At 49.9% G+C, this 19,005-nt stretch overlaps 1 protein-coding gene across 1 annotated transcript in view; it reads right to left on the bottom strand.

Annotated features, from left to right (window-relative positions):
* TMEM64 (transmembrane protein 64) overlaps positions 1-18,375 on the bottom strand; it is a 38,424-nt gene extending 20,049 nt beyond the window's left edge. The window contains exon 1 of the mRNA XM_040432772.1: positions 17,624-18,375. Within this exon, the coding sequence (XP_040288706.1) occupies positions 17,624-18,259 (636 nt within the window). The 5' untranslated portion in view covers positions 18,260-18,375. The remainder of the gene's footprint in view (positions 1-17,623) is intronic.
* Between the last annotated feature and the right edge of the window lie 630 nt (positions 18,376-19,005).

Genomic DNA, 19,005 nt, shown 5'->3' with positions numbered 1-19,005 from the left:
GATTCCAGCAGCGTGGAGGAAGATCCCCTTGCGGTGGTGGGTGCTGCGGTCTCGTCCAGGCGTCCAGCCAGCGTGGTGCAGAGGGTCGTGCAGATGGTCCAGGAGGAGCAGCCGTCGACGTCCAGGAGCTTTGAGGGTGAAGTGGCATTACGGCGGGAGTCAGGATCTACGGCAGCGGGAGTCACAGCGCCCGTGGTGCCTGGTGAGATTGGTTGGGGATCTGTTTTAGCTCAGGGTTTCCTGGGTGGGGGGGGGGGGGGGGGGGTGAAAACATGGGTGAATTTGGTAAAGGTTTGGGGCAGTTTTTGGGGGGATTGGCGGGTTGGTTGTCAGGTATGGGTGCTGGCGCTGGGTCTCCTTTGCCGGGGTGGGGAGTGGTGCCGGGGCTAGGGTCAGGGACGCAGGTTGGTACGGCAGGGGCAGGGTCGGTGTCAGTGGAGACGCAAGCGGGGGGGGAGGAGGAGGGGCAAAGGTTGGATGATAGGGCTCGGGGTGAGGTGTACGTGTGCTTTGAGGGGCCGCTGGGGGCTCATTTAAAGCAGGAAGTGAGAGAAAAGATCTGGAAGGGGGAGTATGTGGAGATATTCTCGCTGCTCCCGTTGGAAAGGTTTAACCTGGATAGGGGTAAGAAGGATGATGGGAAAAAGGAGGAAGAGGATAAGCGTAGGCATCGATTGATTCCACGTACTTTTGCTAATTGGCTACAGGCGTTTGCCATATTAGCAAGTGTCATTGGTGAACGGGCACCGGAATGCTGTTCGGCGCTTTTTTGCTACCAGGACGCTATAGGGGAGGCTTATAGGGTGTATGGGGGTGCGGGCTGGCTCCGTTATGACGAGCAGTTCCGGCAGCGTAAGGCGGTGAGGCCTGATATCCGGTGGGATCATAAGGATATTGGGTTGTGGTTGAGGGTGACGGCGCCTCCTAGGGCTGGGCAGTCCTTTCGGGGGGAGTCCGGGGGGTCATCCCCCGGGGCGTTGGCAGCAGCATCGGCAAAAGGGTTGTGCTTCCTTTTTAATGAAGGAAGTTGCAGATTTGGTGCCAAGTGCAAATTTAAGCACGAGTGCACGGGGTGTGGGGGAGCCCATGGAGCTAACCGTTGCTTCAAAGGGGGTAAGAATAGGGGGGGTGATGGTGCTGGAAAAGGGACGGACGCCGGTGCGGGTGGAAGAGATGCAGGTGTTCCTAGATAGATATCCGGATCGGGTGGCAGCCGGGTTGTTGGGGGATGGTTTTAGGTTTGGCTTTCGTATTCCATCAGTGGTTACGGCGGGGCCTACGGTTCTTAAGAATCTTAGGTCCGCGCTTGTTCACGCAGGGGTTGTGGCGGAAAAGTTAAAGAAGGAAGTGGAGTTGGGGCGGATGGCGGGTCCTTTCAAGGAGCCGCCGATTCTGGGTTTGAGGGTGTCCCCGTTAGGTGTGGTGCCTAAGAAGGAGCCGAATAAGTTTCGGCTCATTCATCATTTGTCTTATCCAAAAGGTGCGTCGGTCAATGATGGTATAGATCCTGAACTTTGTTCGGTGGTATATACCTCCTTTGATGCGGCTGTAAGATGGGTGAGGCGGTTGGGGCAGGGGGCGTTGATGGCTAAGGTGGATGTGGAGGCGGCCTTTCGGTTGCTTCCGGTACACGTGGAGAGCATGGGTTTGTTGGGTTGTTTTTGGGATGGCGAATATTTCGTGGATAGGTGTTTGCCGATGGGGTGCTCTCTGTCATGTGCATATTTTGAGACCTTCAGCTCGTTTTTGGAATGGGTAGTGGTGGAAGTTTCAGGTTGTTCATCCGTTATCCATTATTTAGACGATTTTTTGTGTTTAGGGCCGGCGAATTCGCGGGTGTGTTCTTTGTTGCTGCACACGGTGCAGTCGGTTTTTGCGCGTTTTGGGGTACCATTGGCGCATGAGAAAACGTTTGGGCCGGTGACAGAGTTGTGTTTTTTGGGGATTGTCATAGATACTGAGCGGATGGAGTGCAGGCTTCCGCTGGATAAGTTGGTGGATTTGCGTTTGGAGATTGATAGGGCCTTGGGCAGGGAGAAGATTAGGCTGAGGGAGTTGCAGTCATTGTTGGGTAAATTAAATTTCGCTTGTCAAATTATGCCAATGGGTAGAATTTTTTGTAGACGACTGGCTGCTGCTACGGCGGGGGTGTCAGCGCCGTATCATTTTATCAGGTTGCGCAAGGAGTTGAAAGGGGATTTAAGGGTGTGGGCAGAGTTTTTGGGTCAGTACAATGGCAGGTCTTTAGTGATGGCGGAGTTGTGTGATAGTGTGGAGTTCGAGTTGTACACCGATGCGTCGGGGGGAGTGGGTTTTGGGGCTTATTGCCAAGGACAATGGTGTGCTGGGGTATGGCCGGATTCGTGGGTAATTCGGGGTTGGGTGAGGAACATGGCGTTGTTGGAACTTTTTCCCATTGTGATGGCGGTGGTATTGTGGGGTGAGAAATTTGAAAACAGGAAGGTGCGTTTTCATTGTGACAATTTGGGGGTGGTTCAGGCTATCAACAGTTTGTCCGCATCTTCCCCGCCGGTGGTTAGGCTGTTACAGTTTCTGGTATTGCGATGTTTGTCGATTAATATGTGGTTGGTGGCAGAACATGTGGCTGGTGTGTCTAATTCAGTGGCGGATTCTCTTTCTCGTTTACAGTGGGAGCGGTTTCGGCTTCTTGCGCCAGAGGCGGAACCGGAAGGTCTGGAGTGTCCGCTGTGGCTGTGGGGGATCCTGGAGGAGAAGTGATGGGGATGTTGAGGGATTCGTTGAGCCCGGGTACCTGGAGGGAGTATGGTAAGGCGTGGGCGACTTGGGAATCTTGGAACGGGTCCTGGGGGGCTGGTGTAGGGGATGGTGATGTGAGGTTGTTGATGTTGTTAGGACAGTTGAAGGGTGAGGGGTGGTCGGTGTCAAAGGTGAACCACTTGATTGCGGGGGTAGCGTTTGGCTTTAAGTTGCGGGGGTTGCCGGATTTGACTAAGGGTTTTTTGGTTAGGCAGGTGTTGAAAGGGTGGCGTAGGGGAGCAGGCAGGGTGCCGGATTATCGGAGGCCGGTGTCCTTCGAGTTGCTGGTGAAAATGGGTGAGAGGTTGAGTTGTGTTTGTAGTTCCAATTGGGAGTTAGTGCTGTTCAGGGCTGCATTTGCTTTGGCGTTTTTCGGTGCTTTTCGCTTGGGGGAGTTGGTGTGTGACAGTGTGAGGAGAGCAGGTGGACTTAGGAGTGAGGATGTTGAGTTAGCTGGGGATAGGGTGTATGTCCGGATTCGGAGATCAAAAACTGATCAGGAGGGCAGGGGGCAGCGTTTTACGTTGTTCCAGGTACCAGGTTGTAGTATGTGTCCGGTGCGGTGTGCAGGGTCTTACGGTGCGGGGCTACCGCATAATGAGGTTCCTTTCCTTAGGCATGAGGATGGATCCTTTTTGTCCAGGTTTCAGTTCCTGGCGGTTTTTAAAAAATGTTTGAAGCTTTTGGGCGTGCCGGTCAAGGAGTATTCTGGTCATTCGTTCAGAATTGGCGCGGCAACTGAGGCAGCCAGGTGGGGCGCCAGTGAGGAGGTGATTAGGAGGATTGGGCGTTGGGAGTCGGTGCGGTTCAAATCATATGTGAGGCCAGCGTTATTGTAGTGGTACGGTTGGTGTTAGGTGGGTTTTAATTTGTTCTTTTTTGTGTGTTCACAGGTCGGACGGAGGCGGCTTTGGTATGGATTCTGGGGCACTCCTATGTGTTCTGGGGTGCGATCAGAGCAGATGTAAGGCCGAGTGGGCGACAGTTGGGTTTTAGTCCGGAGTGCGCTACGGTCAGGTGGTTAGGGGTTAGAGGTATGTTGTGGGGTGGTGTTTTGCGGGAGGTGCATCATTTCGTGCGATTGGATCGCCCTCCGGATGTGTTAGTTTTACATGTAGGGGGGAATGATTTGGGTAAGCGTCCTTTTAGGGAATTGGTCCGTGACGTCAAGTTTGACTTGCTCAGGATTTGGGCGTTGTTTCCGGGGATCGTAACAGTTTGGTCAGACATTGTGCCGCGGAAGGCGTGGAGAGGTGCGAGGTCAGTGGAGAGCCTTAATAAGGCGCGGATTAAGGTGAACAGAGCAGTTGGCCGGTTTATGGCAAGGAATGGCGGTGTGGTGGTGCGGCATGAGGTGTTGGAGAAAGGCGAGGGTGCATTTTGGAGAGCAGATGGAGTGCACCTGAATGCGGTTGGTACGGATTTGTGGGCTCTGGGGATCCAGAGTGGTGTTGAAATTGCGTTGCGGGTGTGGAGGGACGCGCAGGGTTGAGGTTGTCAAGCTGCGCGTTCTTGGAGGCGGGGGAGGTCCTTGAAGTGGAGGAATATGGTGGTACCTGAGGATGGGAGGGCCCCGCGGGAGGGGCTGGACTCTCATTGAGGAGCTGGTAGGAACTAATTACGCGTTCCATCAGTTGCTGCCTCCGAGCTGGGTTCAACGGCTGGGGGCAAGATGGAGACGCAGGTGTTCCAGTGTTTATGGAGTTATTGGGGCTTCTAGGACCTCCCTCGTCAGGGGTTAACTTATGTTATTTATTTTGTATGTATTCAATAAACGGCTGCTGTGGCCGATTAAATCCAAGCAGTGGTGTGGTGTGTTTATTTCTTGGTTAGGATGTGGGGTTGGGGGTAGGATGTTGGTTGAGCTAGTGGGACTGAACAAATAGCCAGTGCCCTCTTCAAGTCAGGCCGGACTGGAGCGCAGCGGTGGGGGAGGACGCGCATGAAGAGGCCGGGCGGTGAAGGACTGGTGAGGAAAGGGTTAAGATGTTTGTGGGGGCGGTGTAAGAGGTAAGGCGGGAGTTGCCAGGACGGCGGGGGGCGTGGCCGGAGCAGTGACTGAGGAAGGAGGCGGAAGTGAGGTCAGTGCGGCCAGGGGAGACAAACGCCCACCCACCCGACCCTAGTGGAGGTGGAATGAGGAGAGCGTTGTTGTGTTATATGTCGCGGCAGTCGTGGAGGCGGGGGAGGTCCTTGAAGTGGAGGAATATGGTGGTACCTGAGGATGGGAGGGCCCCGCGGGAGGGGCTGGACTCTCATTGAGGAGCTGGTAGGAACTAATTACGCGTTCCATCAGTTGCTGCCTCCGAGCTGGGTTCAACGGCTGGGGGCAAGATGGAGACGCAGGTGTTCCAGTGTTTATGGAGTTATTGGGGCTTCTAGGACCTCCCTCGTCAGGGGTTAACTTATGTAATTTATTTTGTATGTATTCAATAAACGGCTGCTGTGGCCGATTAAATCCAAGCAGTGGTGTGGTGTGTTTATTTCTTGGTTAGGATGTGGGGTTGGGGGTAGGATGTTGGTTGAGCTAGTGGGACTGAACAAATAGCCAGTGCCCTCTTCATGTGATGACACAAACCCTTTAACATCAGATAAGTGGCGGTCTGGCTTCCAGCACCCCCGCCGATCAGCTAGGTGAAGAGGCACGGACAGTAAACGCAAATAGAAATAGCAAATAAGCAGCAGGTAACCTTGCCATGTAAACACTGACTTACATAACATTTCTCAGCTCCTGACTGAACTGTGGTAGAACAGGTTTGTCCTGCCTCAGGGGCGAGCATACGGCGACCATGGCAGGTGTTGGTTTAGACAGTAATAAAGGGATGCACCTTCCTGTATCTGGCAGTTCAGTCCGTTCACGTAAAAACTCCATTTCAAACAGGAACGAGCGGAGACGGCTGACACTTAAAAGATTGTCCTGCGTCGCCGCCAGACACAGGCTCATGAAATATACAAGTTCACCAGTCTAGTCTTCTGTAGAGGTCTCATCAGGATCCTGCTCCTACTCTAGGGTTTATATACGGAGAACTGGAATAAGAAGTCATTCTTTCCACAAAAACAAGTGCAAAATTATTCCGGTTTTGCTTCATTATTAAAGGGGTATTGCCTAAATGGAGATTTATTTCCACAGGATACGTCATAAAAAAGTCTGAGAGATACGGGTCTCACCTCTGGGATAGGCCCAGATAGGTCCAATGTGGATTCAACGATTAGGTCACAATTTGTTTCGTATGAATTTACCCGTATGAAAGCCCTGGATAGATAATAACCAGAGCTGTAATATTGCCACATGCACAAGTTTTAAAGGGGTTTTCCGGGAGTAAAAAACTGATGGCCAATTCTCACAATAGGTCATCAATATCTGATAGGTGGGGGTCCGACGCCTGACACCCCAACGATCAGCTGTTTCTGGAGGCTGGGGTGCTCCGGGGAGCACTGTGGCCTCCCGACAGCTATACATTGTATACTGTATGTGTTTGGTAACACAGTCCAGGCAAATTCACTTGAATGGGACCGAGCTACATATAGAACATGTGACCGATGACCGTGACATCACTGGCCTACGAAGAGGCCGCAGCGCCTATCCTGAGGACAGATCATCAATATTTTACTTCCAGAAAAGCCTGTTAGGGCTCTTGCAAACGAGCGTGTCCTGTGCGGAAATCATGCTCTATGTGCGAGTGTGATCCCCTGTTAGGGACATACGGATTTATAATGCTGTGTGTCTCTGCATCACCTGTATCTACTAAATTACACTGACATAATGCTGTCAGTATGATTCTGTAGAAGTAAGGTCATGCAGCGACACACAGCACTATAAAGGCCTCATGCACATGACCGCTAAACCAGCGGTGTCCAATGGGGGATCACACTCACAAACGAAGCATGATTTCCGTACAGGATACGCTCATCTGCAAGAGCCCTTAGGGTCCATTCACACGTCCGTTGTTTCTTTCCTGATCTGTTCCGTTTCTTGCGGAACAGATCTGGACCCATTCATTTTCAATGGGTCCTGAAAAAAAAAAAAAATCAGACATTGAGCTGTCCGTTTTTCTTTCAGGACCCATTGAAAATGAATGGGTCCAGATCTGTTCCGCAAAAAACGGAACAGATCAGGAAAGAAACAACGGATGTGTGAATGGACCCTTAAGGCTACACGCACACGATACTGAAAAAAGCCATTAAAAATGGACTGGCTGTCAGTTTTCATGGCCATTCTGCACCCACGTGTGCATCTATTTTCTGGGAGCGTCAGGCCCTTCCAGTGTAAAGCGAGCGTCAACTAGACGAGGTGAGTATACAGCTTGTACTTATTTTAAACCCTGAAAGCTACTCTACCGTTTTTAATGCCGGGGGGGGGGGGGACTCCTGTCTACATGGCCGTTGAAAATGTTCCCATTGATTTCAATTAAGTCCGTCAGGTCATCATGTCCTATTTTTTGATTGGCCGCTATTCACTTGCCATAAAAAAAAAAAACTGCCACGAAAATATCCCCACAGAGCGCAATGGTTGTAAAACCAGCCATAGTCAGCTTTTCAAGCAGTCTTTTCTTGCGGGCACAGAACGTCAGGAGGTAAAGAAGTAATATCACAAGGATATCGCTGGAAGGCATCAGAAACCTTCCCTTTTTACAGGGCTCAATACTGGTGTAACTGGAAAGATAAAAGTTTGTAGGAGAAGTAATTACACCGCCATCCTGAAAAGTGATACCATGTAAAGCCAGGATTGGGAGGATTAAGCGGCTAATAGAAGCCGACTTCAGAGTAAGTCGCCTCATCGTGGTAAGAAGATTACAGTGTACACTTTCCAAGATAAAAAGAAAGTCTTAATGCGGAGTGGTGCCTTAAATAAAGCCATTTTCTAGGGACGGGCAATCTCACGCTTTCATGAAGATAATCTTTCAGATTGGAGGAGCGCATAGTCTCCGGCATACAGCATGATGGCAGGCAGCTGCACCATGGATTAGGGAGCAAACAACCCTCACTGTGTGACTGCGCCCCTCAGCATCAACCAGGCCATGCCAGTCTTCCCTCTGGATTATAACCAACAGGCTGGGATAAGAGGTCTAGGTGCCCAAAGCAGAGGCATTAGAGTGCGCCCCCTCCCCTGTACCTAAAGTTCAGCACAATCGTTGCTGAATGGACAATTATTAATTTACAAGGAATCTGTCACCACAATCTTGCATGGTTATCGGCTGTATTACATAATCAGTACTGCAGATAGGGCGTTCAGAATCAGATCGCCATTTTTTATTTTCCTACTGCCCCCCGTTGTCAGGGTTTACAGCTTCAATGAAATACATTGTCAGGCCTGCTGTCCTCTCGATTACGTTAGCACAGCAGTCCCGACTATGCAGGAGATTTATCAAAACTGGTGTAAAGGAAAGAAAACTGGCTTAGTTGCCCATAGCAACCAATCAGAATCCACCTTTCATTTTTCAGAGCTGCTCAGGAAAATGTAAGGTGGAATATGATTGGTTGCTAGGGGCAACTAAGCCATTTTTCTGTTACACCGGTTTTGATAAATCTCCCCCTAGGTTTTCCAGTGCAGCTTTGAGCGCCAACACCAGCTGTGCGCATGCCGCACTCTCCCCTTCCGCAGGTCCCGCACTATGTTAAGCCTCATTCACAAATCCGTGAGATAGATCCATGGTCAGTGATAGATCCGTGAAGGATCCATCTGTCAGTGTGTCATCCGTGTTTCACTGACCCTGCACAGCTGAAAAATCATTTTCAAAACCTCTCTTCCTAAAGATCCGTGAAACAGGGATGCAACATGGATGGCATCTGTGGTTTTCACGATAGAGTTGGAGCAGGTATCGATGTTGCGATGTCCAATCGATACGATACCGGGTCTTACTATTTAACTATACTAGGCTGTGCTGCACAGCCTAGTATCTGTTAGAGAACATGGCATGCGCCGGTCTCAGCTCGCGCCATGTTCTCCTCAGCAGAACAGTGGAGACGGAGGCTGTCCCTCCCTCCCCACTTTTCCGCTACCACCAGTGGGAGTTTAGTACTGCGGAGGAAGGGAGGGACTGTGGCCACTGTGCTACCAATGAATATAATTAACACATTAAGTGTAGACAGCGGGTGCCGGCGGCGGTATAACATACCCGGCACCCGTCCTCTATGACAGGGCGCTGCGATCACCAGCAATTAACCCCTCAGGTGCCATAGTTTTATTTTTTGGCCGATTGTCTTAGGTAGGGGCTAATTTTTTGCAGGATAAGGTGACTGTTAGATTGGTACCATTTTGGGGCAGCATACGCCTTTTTGATCGCTTGGTGTTGCACTTTTAGCGATGTAGTGACAAACATTTATTTTTTTTTAGCAGTTTTATTTTATTTTTAGGACGGTGTTCACCTGAGGGGTTAGGTCATGTGACATTTTTATAGATCCAGTCAATACGGACGCGGCGATACCCAATATGTCTAATTTTCTTTTTTCCCTATTTTTTTTTACTTTATTTTGGGAAAAGGACACTTTTTTTCTCCTCTCTACTTGAAACTTAAATAAAATTTTGTAATTTATTTTTTTTTAACTTTTTTTGCTATTTTTTTTGTCCCACTCTGGGACTTCAACTTTTGGGGGTCTGATCCCCTTTACAATGCATCACAATACTGTATTGTAATGCATTGGCTGTAAGTGTATTACAGGGGGCTGGATCGCACAGGCTCTCACGGAAGGCATCGGGCTGTCTTCCCTGCCATCGGGTCCCTGTCACAGCAGCACGGGTCCCGATGGACAAGCGAACCCGTCAGGATACCGAACGTGCCACATTCAGCGCCGAATGCAGCCGTGCAATGGTTAATGCGCCGGCATCGGTGACTGCCGGACCCCTGCAGCTGATTGGGCGGGTATCCTAAGGGTTAAAAAATATATATATATATATATATATATATATATATATATATATATATATATATATAATCTCCTATGCGATTAATGCCGTTAACAGAAGAGAAAAAAAAAAAAAGTACGATTCGCCATTTTTTTGTCACATTGTCTCCCCCAAAAAATTAGGATAGGACTGTTTTATTATGGGCCGGACGTTAAATAAAATGCGGAATGCACACAGCTTTTTTGGCATTTTATTTTTTTCGTGTGGTATCGAATATTGCAATACTTTTTTAAGGTATCAAAATCGAATCAAAGTTTTGGTATCGTGACAATTCTATTTCACGGACCCATAGACCATAATGGGCGTGATGGATCCGTGAACACGGACAAAATAGAGTGTGCATCCGTGCTGAAAACACGGACCCACGAACAGTGCTAAATCACTGATGTGTGAATAGACACATTAAAACGAATGGGGACGTGTGAATGAGACTTTACAAATGCCTATTCTTTGCCGCAAAACGGACAAGAATAAGACATGCTCTAGTTTTTTTTGTGGGGCCACAGAACAGACATAGACAGGCACACGGAGTGCTGTCCGCATCTTTTTCATCGCCATAAAAATTTATAAAGTCCATGTACAATCTGCAAAGAGTGTGCATCGGTCACAGACTAAAAATATGGTGGTGGTGTGTGGGTGGGTGTGTGTGGCCTAAATGGACCAGAAAACCACTTTAAAGGGGTTATATATGGAGGTTAGAAAAACGTAGCTGCCACTCTTGTCAATGGTTGTGACTGGTACTGCAACGCAATGCCAATAACGTATACGGTCGTCATACCACAGACAGCCCAAGGACAGACATAGAGCGATTTATGGAAAGAAGCAGCCATGTTTTATTCATTCTTCCCCAACCCCTTTACAGACATCAGATCTGCGGCCACTATTGAATACAGGTGAAACTCGCAAAAATTAGAATATTGTGCAAAGTTCATTTATTTCAGTAATGCAACTTAAAAGGTGAAACTAACATATGAGATAGACTCATTACAGGCAAAGCGGGATATTCCAAGCCTATATTTGTTATAATTTGGATGATTATGGCTTACAGCTTATGAAACCCCAAAGTCACAATGTCAGGTACCCTTTGCTCAGGGGGTATGGATTAATCAGCTGACTAGAGTGTGACACTTTGAGCCTAGAATATTCAACCTTTTCACAATATTCTAATTTTAAGCTGCATTAATGCAATTCCTTTTAACTTGCATTACAGAAATAAATGGACTTTTGCTCGATGTTCTAACTTTGCGTTTCACCTGTAGATCTGTAGTGAGAAAGAGCTCGTCAGACACCGAGAAGCCACAAATCACGCCGCGCCATAGAACTGCGCAGATAAAAGAAAGGTCAGTGCGTGCGCTTTTCATTACAGATGAGAGAGAGAAAAATAGAAAGTTGTACAACAAGGAACAAAAGGCTAATAAACCGCCCTAAATCACATCAACCTCACTAATGGTAAAGCTGCGAGTAGTCAATACGTCTGCCCGGCATACAAAGGAGGCAGAATAATAGCAGGAAAGCAAACAAATTGTAGACCATAATGACCACGTAATACAGAACAGGCACCTACCGCCAGCGAGTGAGCCGATGATCCATATACTGTACTATAGCATCTGCTGAGCCATCTGCAAACAGCCCTTTCCGCTAATCAGATCTGAAATGAACAAGGTGCATTGATTTTGGCTGCACCCAGTCACGAAAGGGGTTTTACTCAGGATGCGTCACTAATATCAGACTGGTGGGGGTCTGACACCCAGCACCCCCATAATAACAGTGGAAGGGATGGAAAAGCAGAAGGCGACATCCACCATGTAGAGGCCACGCCGGCATACTGCAGCTCTGCTCCCATTCACTTCTATGGGACGGCTCCTTCCTATACAAGGGTCTACTACAGAGCCGTCCCATAGAAGTGAACGGGACGGCTTCTTGAAATTACGCCAGCAGGCGCTGGCACGGCACCCGGCCTTCTCTTCAACCAGCTGATCTCGGTGGGGATGCCAGGTGTCGGACCCCCGCCGATCTGATATCGATGAACTATCCTGAGGATAGGTCATCAATGAAAATATCCCGGAAAAACACTTTCACAGCAAGTGAATAGCAGTCAAAGAATAAAGCATATCCTATTTTTGGCCGCTTTCATGTCCAGACAGACCCCCACTGGAAATAATGGGATCAGTTTTAACGGTCGTTTAGAAAGGAGTGCACCGGTCTAATGGCTGGTAAAAAGTGGTACGCTGAAGAAAAAAAAAAAAAAAAAAAAAGGTCTTTCAGTGGTTAAATTAAACCAAATGCTCGCCTCATCCACTTGCACATGCAGGACCTGTGCTCCCAGCATGAAGTCACATGATCTCACTGGAGGCAGCAGGACCTGCGCTCTGTGTGGAGTGTCCCCGCGCGTGCAAGAAGATGAGCCTTAGGGCTGTTTCACACAAGCCGATCCTGTGCGTGACATCCGCTGCGTGAATGATAGCCAAGCCGCGCTCCGGACAGCAGAGACACGGAGCATTAACATGATGGATAATGCTCTTTGCCTCCATGTGACCTTTTTACTACAAAATCACAGCGAGATAAAGTGGTCACTGTGATTTTGTAGTAAAAAGGTCACCAAGAGGCAAAGAGCATTGTCCATCATGTTAATGCTTCTTCTGTCCGCAGCGGGTCTTGGCTGTCATCCACGAAGCGGATTCCACGCACGACATCCGCTCGTGTGAAACAGAGCTTAGAAAATCTGCTGACAGATGCCCTTTAAAGGGGTATTCCGGTTATAGAGTTATGCACCATCCACAGGATAGCGGAAAAACTAACAGATTGGTAGGAGTCTTACCTGTGGAGCCCCCCCTAATATGGATGGGGCGGCTGGTCGTAAAGCGAGTACAGCGCTCATCTCCCACAGAAATGAATGGAGCAGTGGCGCACCTTTCCGACCGGTGCTCCACAGGGTAGAAGGCCCACGTTCTGGCAATCAGTCAGGTCCCAGGGGTAGGACAATCTAATGTGTATGGTAAGCTCCATACACCGGATCAGGAAGGTTTCATTTCAATGTCCCATCCCTGCTGACAACACATACACGCTTGGCCGACCCGAGCATGCATGTGTATGGGGGAGTCAGAAGAGCGATGTCAGCCAAAGAAGTGATCGGCCGATAGCCATGATGGCGACTGGGCACCCTCCCCCATCATACTCAAACCACAGACAAGTCAGTATTTTATCTACAGATACAATACTGAGGAGATGAAAGAGGAAACCTACGTTCTATAATGGCCGTTCTGGTGTTACACACGAAGCACATGCCATAGGAATGTATCATGACAGTCGCCATGGTTTCCCGTGTTATCCATCACAGAGTACATGCCTTGTCTTCTAACCTTTGTACAGCGCTGACGCTTCACGGCCTCCGTGAATGAATGCAAAGTACAATCGGAAAGAGGAGACACGGCTCAAACAGCCTGGACTGCTGACTGATACACTGTGACAAACTACCAGAGAGCTCTGATCGACTGTGGCTGACGTATTTAGCTCACAGAGCACTGCCCGCGGTGAACACAACTGTATCCACTCCTCCTCTTAGAACAGAATTAGTCCTCTATAGGGTCAGCAGCCTTTAAATATAAGCCAGGGGGTTTTCATTCACTGACGGCAAGCCAAAAAAAAAAAAAAAGTGGTGCAGAACTGAACCAAAGTATTAGAAAGTTGCACAACTATTATTATACTAAGGGTTAAATGGAGTATTTCTACCTGGACAACAGGATCTGCCAACGGGCACCCGTCTCGAGTATGGGAATCCTCTCATGCCGCCGCAAATGGAGGGTCTTGTCTATTCACATCTATGGAAGTTCGGATGCCGAGTAAGCGTGCCAAGAAGTCGAGGGAGAGTCACCACCGCATGTGTGGTCACCTCTCTATTCATGGCATGTGTAAAAACTCCAAAGGGGGGTCTTTAGCATACGTCACCAATGACAGACAGGTGCAGGTCCCACAGCTATCTCTAGAACAGAGGGGAGGGCAGACAGCGCATGCGCGGCCGCTCTTCTCTCACTTCTATGGGACTGCTGAAAATAGCCAAGAGCTAGAAGTGAACGGTGGTGTGCTTGCACGGTGCGCTTTCTATTCCTTTCTATGGGACTCCCATACATATCAATGCAGGGCGGCAGCGCTTGCGCGGTCCACTCTCCTTCACTTTGCGGGCTCTGTTTTAGAGACAGGTGCGGGTCCCAGAGGTCTGACATCGGTGGCGCATCCTAGCGATATACGGCTCTGTATACTGAAACCTGTCCACAGGGCTGCCTGGAAGAACGAGCCCATGTATTACTGCAGTAACTGCACCCCAAACGGGGAACCGCGGATCTCCATGGACAGGACCAGGTAGTGAACCGCTGAGCACGTGGTCATTTAAAGACGCAAGCCATTCAATGCAATCTCATGTGTGAAAACCAATTGAGACAGACGTGACCATGATGCGGTTAACCACCATTACACATCCACGCTCCTCCTTTCAGTGCTGGCTCTTTAAAGGGAACCCGTCATCACCTTTATGCTGCCCATACTAACGGTAGACTAAAGCAGAGACAGGCGAGTTGATTTCAGCGATCTGTCATTTATAAGTTAAAAGTAAGTGGTTGCAGAGAACCAACATCACAATCATGGCAGACTGGAAAAGAGTCCTGGCCTCCTGAGAAGAGTCCTGGTTATTCATGATCTCCTGCCCACCTGCTGATGGCTGACAGTCTTCTACCTAGTTTTCTCCCTTTCTCTCTAGGAGAGAACTGCCAATCATCAGCAGATGGGGGGGGGGGGGGGGGGAAGAGCAGGAGATGTATAACCAGGACTCTTCTCAGGTAGATTTGACTCTTTTTAAGGCCTGGGCTGTAATGATTATGATGCTGCTTCTCAGCAACCACTTACTATTAGCTCATGACTGACACACCGCTGACATCAGCATTTCTGTCACTATTTCATGTGCCCTCAGTGAGATTAGCATAACGTTGATGACGGGTTCCCTTTAATTATCACACGTGATTGAAAACTTCCTTGGCTAAAGTAGCAGAAGGTAAAAAAAGGGGGGTCTCCAAAGACAGCAAAATCTCATGTTTACCTCAGACAAAGGACTTGCGTGATTGTGAGGGGAGAAAATATTTAACCCCACACATACAGTTTCTGAGAAGCAGGTCACTGTATACACAGCACGATCTGCCTGCCAGAAATGATGATTTAGGGTACGGATAAAGGGCGACATTTGTTCTAATCACTGTCCGTGGTGTGACAATGTGACATGCTGCAACGAGACAGTTGTGAGAAATCCAGAGAGGTCTCTATTTTGCTCCTGCTGGTGGCGTTGTGTCTACGTGGCCTCTGGCGGTATGCTGGCGCTCTTGGTATCTTTTTCATCCTTTAGATGGCGGCATCTAAGACCGGCTGTGTAGACCTGAAGCAGATTTACCACAGGGGCCCGGGCTGGATGATAAATGTGGTGCAGGGAGACACTATACCAGCTATTGGTAGACTTAGGCCTCGTTCACACCTCCATTTGGAGATTCGGCAGGTGGTTCCCGCACAGAGCAGCCTGCCGCATCCATCACCACCGACTGCAATGAGGTCGTGGGGAGATTCAGCCGATTTCTGAGATAAACGTCGGCCGGACATTTAAAAAAAAAGTTGGACGCAATGGTTTTTGTCCGGTCAAAACCCAGCATTTATGCCGGAAATCAGCCGGATCATCCCTAAACCTCACTGCAGTCCGCGGGTGGTGAGAGATGTGAACGAGGCCTCCATCACAACGCTTGACTGATCTTCTGAAAACATCTGCCTTCCCGGGTCTGCTGCCCGAGGTTCCTCCAGACGCCTGGAACGTAAAGTCTTCACTGCTGTCAGAGCAGACACCCGAGGATCTCCACACCAGTCCGGGACATGGAAGATAAAGCGGGGAAGGACGGGAACAGAGAGGAGCGGAGAACTAAGCAGAAGAAACATCAGGCAAAGTGATCATCGCCCATGTCACCAGTCACATGCGGCAGATTTGTAGCCAAACTTTCTGTGACTGAAAGCCACGCACCTACGGCAGGAACGACTACTCAAGCGTAGGCAGATTTGCAACAAATCTGCATCATGTGAACCTGGCCTAACGGAAAACTCCACGGAAAAGTATCTTCTTGACAGGTGACAAGTATGAACAGAGAAGATGGGTCCAGGAACCTAGAGAGATCCCCGTATCGGGACAAATGCCTAATCAGGGAACGCAGCGATAAAGGGGGTTTCTAGGACCGTGATACTGATGGCCTAGCCTTAAACCACCTGAATAACAGAAAAAGTTATAATAATTAAAAATAAAAATAAGTGTTTAAAATTGAAAAAAAAAACAAAAAAAAAAACTGCTAAAAGCTATTTATTTTTAGTGGCAATGATCCTGTGGCTTCCAGATGGACTGCAAACGTGACATCCTACCTGTGATCATGTGCAGCACTGCAGCCATTCACTGGCCTCAGCAGTAATGCGTTTGCTGGAGAGAACGGGGCGGCACTGAATAGGTGAATCAGGTTCTTGCTTTATTTCGTATACTTTCCAGGTCTCCTGTCATTTTTATTTTTTTGTCGGGGCATGAGTAAATCAGAAAACCCGTTTAGAAGAAGAGGGTACAAGCATCATGAAGGTGGGCTCTGACCATCAGCAAAAAATGTCTCATCCATTTTGCTGGTACTATACGTGAAAATCAGCAGCTAATCAGTCACAGACTAATCCAGCCTTCTTGCTGGAATTGAATAGAACCTGACTAGCAGAGTGTCACCGTGCTTCCATGCCACTTTCTACTACATTCTGGGGTCATTTATCAAACTGGTGTAAAGTAGGACTGGCTTAGTGGCCCCTAGCAACCAATCAGATTCCACCTTACATTCTTCACAGCTCCTTTGGAAAATGAAAGGTGGAATCTGATTGGTTGCTAGGGGCCACTAAGCCAGTCCTACTTTACACCGGTTTGATAAATCTCCCCAAAATTCTGTGAAACCCAGCAAAACCCCTCCTGGCCCTCTGCTCCTCACACAGCGATATGGGAAGCACTAGGCTTGTATGGGATCCAGCCTCTGGATGCAAGCAGGAAGCTTTCCAGTCACTGACACCAAGCAGAGATTTTGTCAATGGTGAAACACAGATAAAGTAGATCAGAACACATTGACTGACGGCTGTGTCAGGCTCTTCCCTCCGCCTTATGGAGGATGGGGGTTGTCTGTGATTACAGGACCCCACATCAGATAAGTGGCGGAGCGGCCAACCATCTAATGTGCCCCAAATAGGTGATCGGGATCGCACATGCTGGATTTTGACGCCTGATCCTTCTGCTCTTGGGGAGATAAGCTGCTATAAGGTGTCCGGTACTGGATTCTCCCCATTCACTACACATGCATGCTCAACTAAGCCGAGTATGCATGTGTAAGGAGCAACAGGGAGAGACCGCACGGCCACGTAACACACATGGGGGACAGCAGAGATGCAGATAAGGATTGGGCTGTTGGATTACAACATGCCTGATCCTTTTGCTCTCAAGATTAGCTGCCACCGGAGAGGTCTGCTAGCAGCTATAAGAACACATGCCTCCTCAACTGAACCGAGCATGCATGTGTATGGGGGAGGGGGGGTTGCATCAGGTCAACATATGGCCATAACCTGTCAGTGACTGAAAGCTACGGTATAGGTCACCGACACGTATGCCGGACCGTACCGCCGTATACACGCGTCGGTGACACGCAGAGACCCTGTGACCACAGACCCCTGGAGCAGCGGCAAGAAGTAATAGTCCAGATGTGGTCTCCCATCAGGGGCCCTCCAGCATGATGGGAGTTACAGTCCGTAGGGCCCACAGCTGGAGATGACCAGCTGACAGCACCATCACATACCACGCTGGGAGTTGTAGTTCCACCATCTCAATTTAACCGAACACAGGTAGGTGGGTGCACTTACCGAGAAGACAGCATTCTGGAGGCCGAAAGGAATGGGGGTGAGCCTGGCCAGGGCCACCACCTTGAGCCCGCTGCCCCCCTCCACCACCCTGATGACGGCTCCCAGCCTCTGGCTGCTCTCGATCTTCGCCAGCACCCAGTGGGTGAGCAGCTTCTTGCAGACGAGGTGGGCGATGAAGGTGCCGATCAGCACCCCGACGATGACCAGCCCGATCCCCAGCACCAGGCCGTACAGGTAGCCGGCGGCCACGTTGAGGACGATGTAGCCCCAGACGCAGGGCAGGGAGACGAGGATGAAGCCGACGATGAAGAGCAGCACCCCGACCACGCTGTCCAGGCTCTCCACCCACACCAGCAGGTCCTTCAGGTAGTGGCGGGCCAGCGCCAGGGAGACGCAGCACACGGCGCCCACCGCGCACAGCAGCACCAGGCTCCGGCACCAGCACGCCCCCGGGCAGCCCCACGGATCCCCCCCGCCGGCAGAGGCGCCCTCGTGCGGCGGGGGCGCGTGCATCAGCGGCCGCTCATCTTCTCCCAACTCGGAGCAGGTGAGCACACTGTCCGCCCGGCCGTGCATCCAGCGGCCCAGGGTCTGGCGGCCATGAGAGGCGAGGAACTGCAGCGCGGAGCCCGGCATCCTGCCGCTCAGTTCCGCAGCAGCTGCTCCGAGCTCCGGGGCGCCCGGCTCCGGGACATCGCGCAGCGCCGTGCACAACAACACGGGAGCAGATTTCGTGTCCGACTAGCGGCTTCCAAAAATCCAAAGCTCTGCGACCGTGTGACGACGTCACGCAAAGCTCCGCCTCCAGGACGTACCTGATTGGCTGCTGGGCGGGGCTGCAGGACCAAATCACTGTTTCTCTGAATACGAAGGGCGGAGTCGTTAGGGCACGCCCATCGGTGTAACCCCGCCCACGGCATACAGATGTGGACAGTTAGAAGGATCCCTCTGCTCTGTGATGCAATCACCTCGTAGGCAAGAAGAGCACGAGATACTCCGCGCATGCGCACAAGCCTTTTGTCTGTATGACTTGTGTACTTGTCATAGTGGTGAACAGCGCTTGATGTGCGGAGATTCTGCTCCAGGCAATCCCTGTATGGAGTGCTGAGAATGTAGAGCCTTTAGCCTTGCCACATGGTGCAGACATCCCAACCTGCAAAAACTCATTTCAGGGAGGTTTTCTTTTTTTTTTCTTTCACAAACTTTTTATGACATTTTCCAGACATATGCAGTATCTGCACACTTTGCTCCATGGTGTGGAGGATGGGCTCATTACCCTGCCCCAAATTATCATATTTATGTATATGATTAAAGGGATTCTGTCACCACCTATAAGCCCTGTGAGCTAAACATCTGCTCATGTCCAGGGTAGCATTCTGATT

This window comes from Bufo bufo, chromosome 5 (assembly GCF_905171765.1).
Source record: "Bufo bufo chromosome 5, aBufBuf1.1, whole genome shotgun sequence".
Taxonomy (NCBI): domain Eukaryota; kingdom Metazoa; phylum Chordata; class Amphibia; order Anura; family Bufonidae; genus Bufo; species Bufo bufo.
The sequence above is the reverse complement of the archived record's forward strand: the minus strand, read 5'-3'. Positions and strand labels throughout refer to the sequence as shown.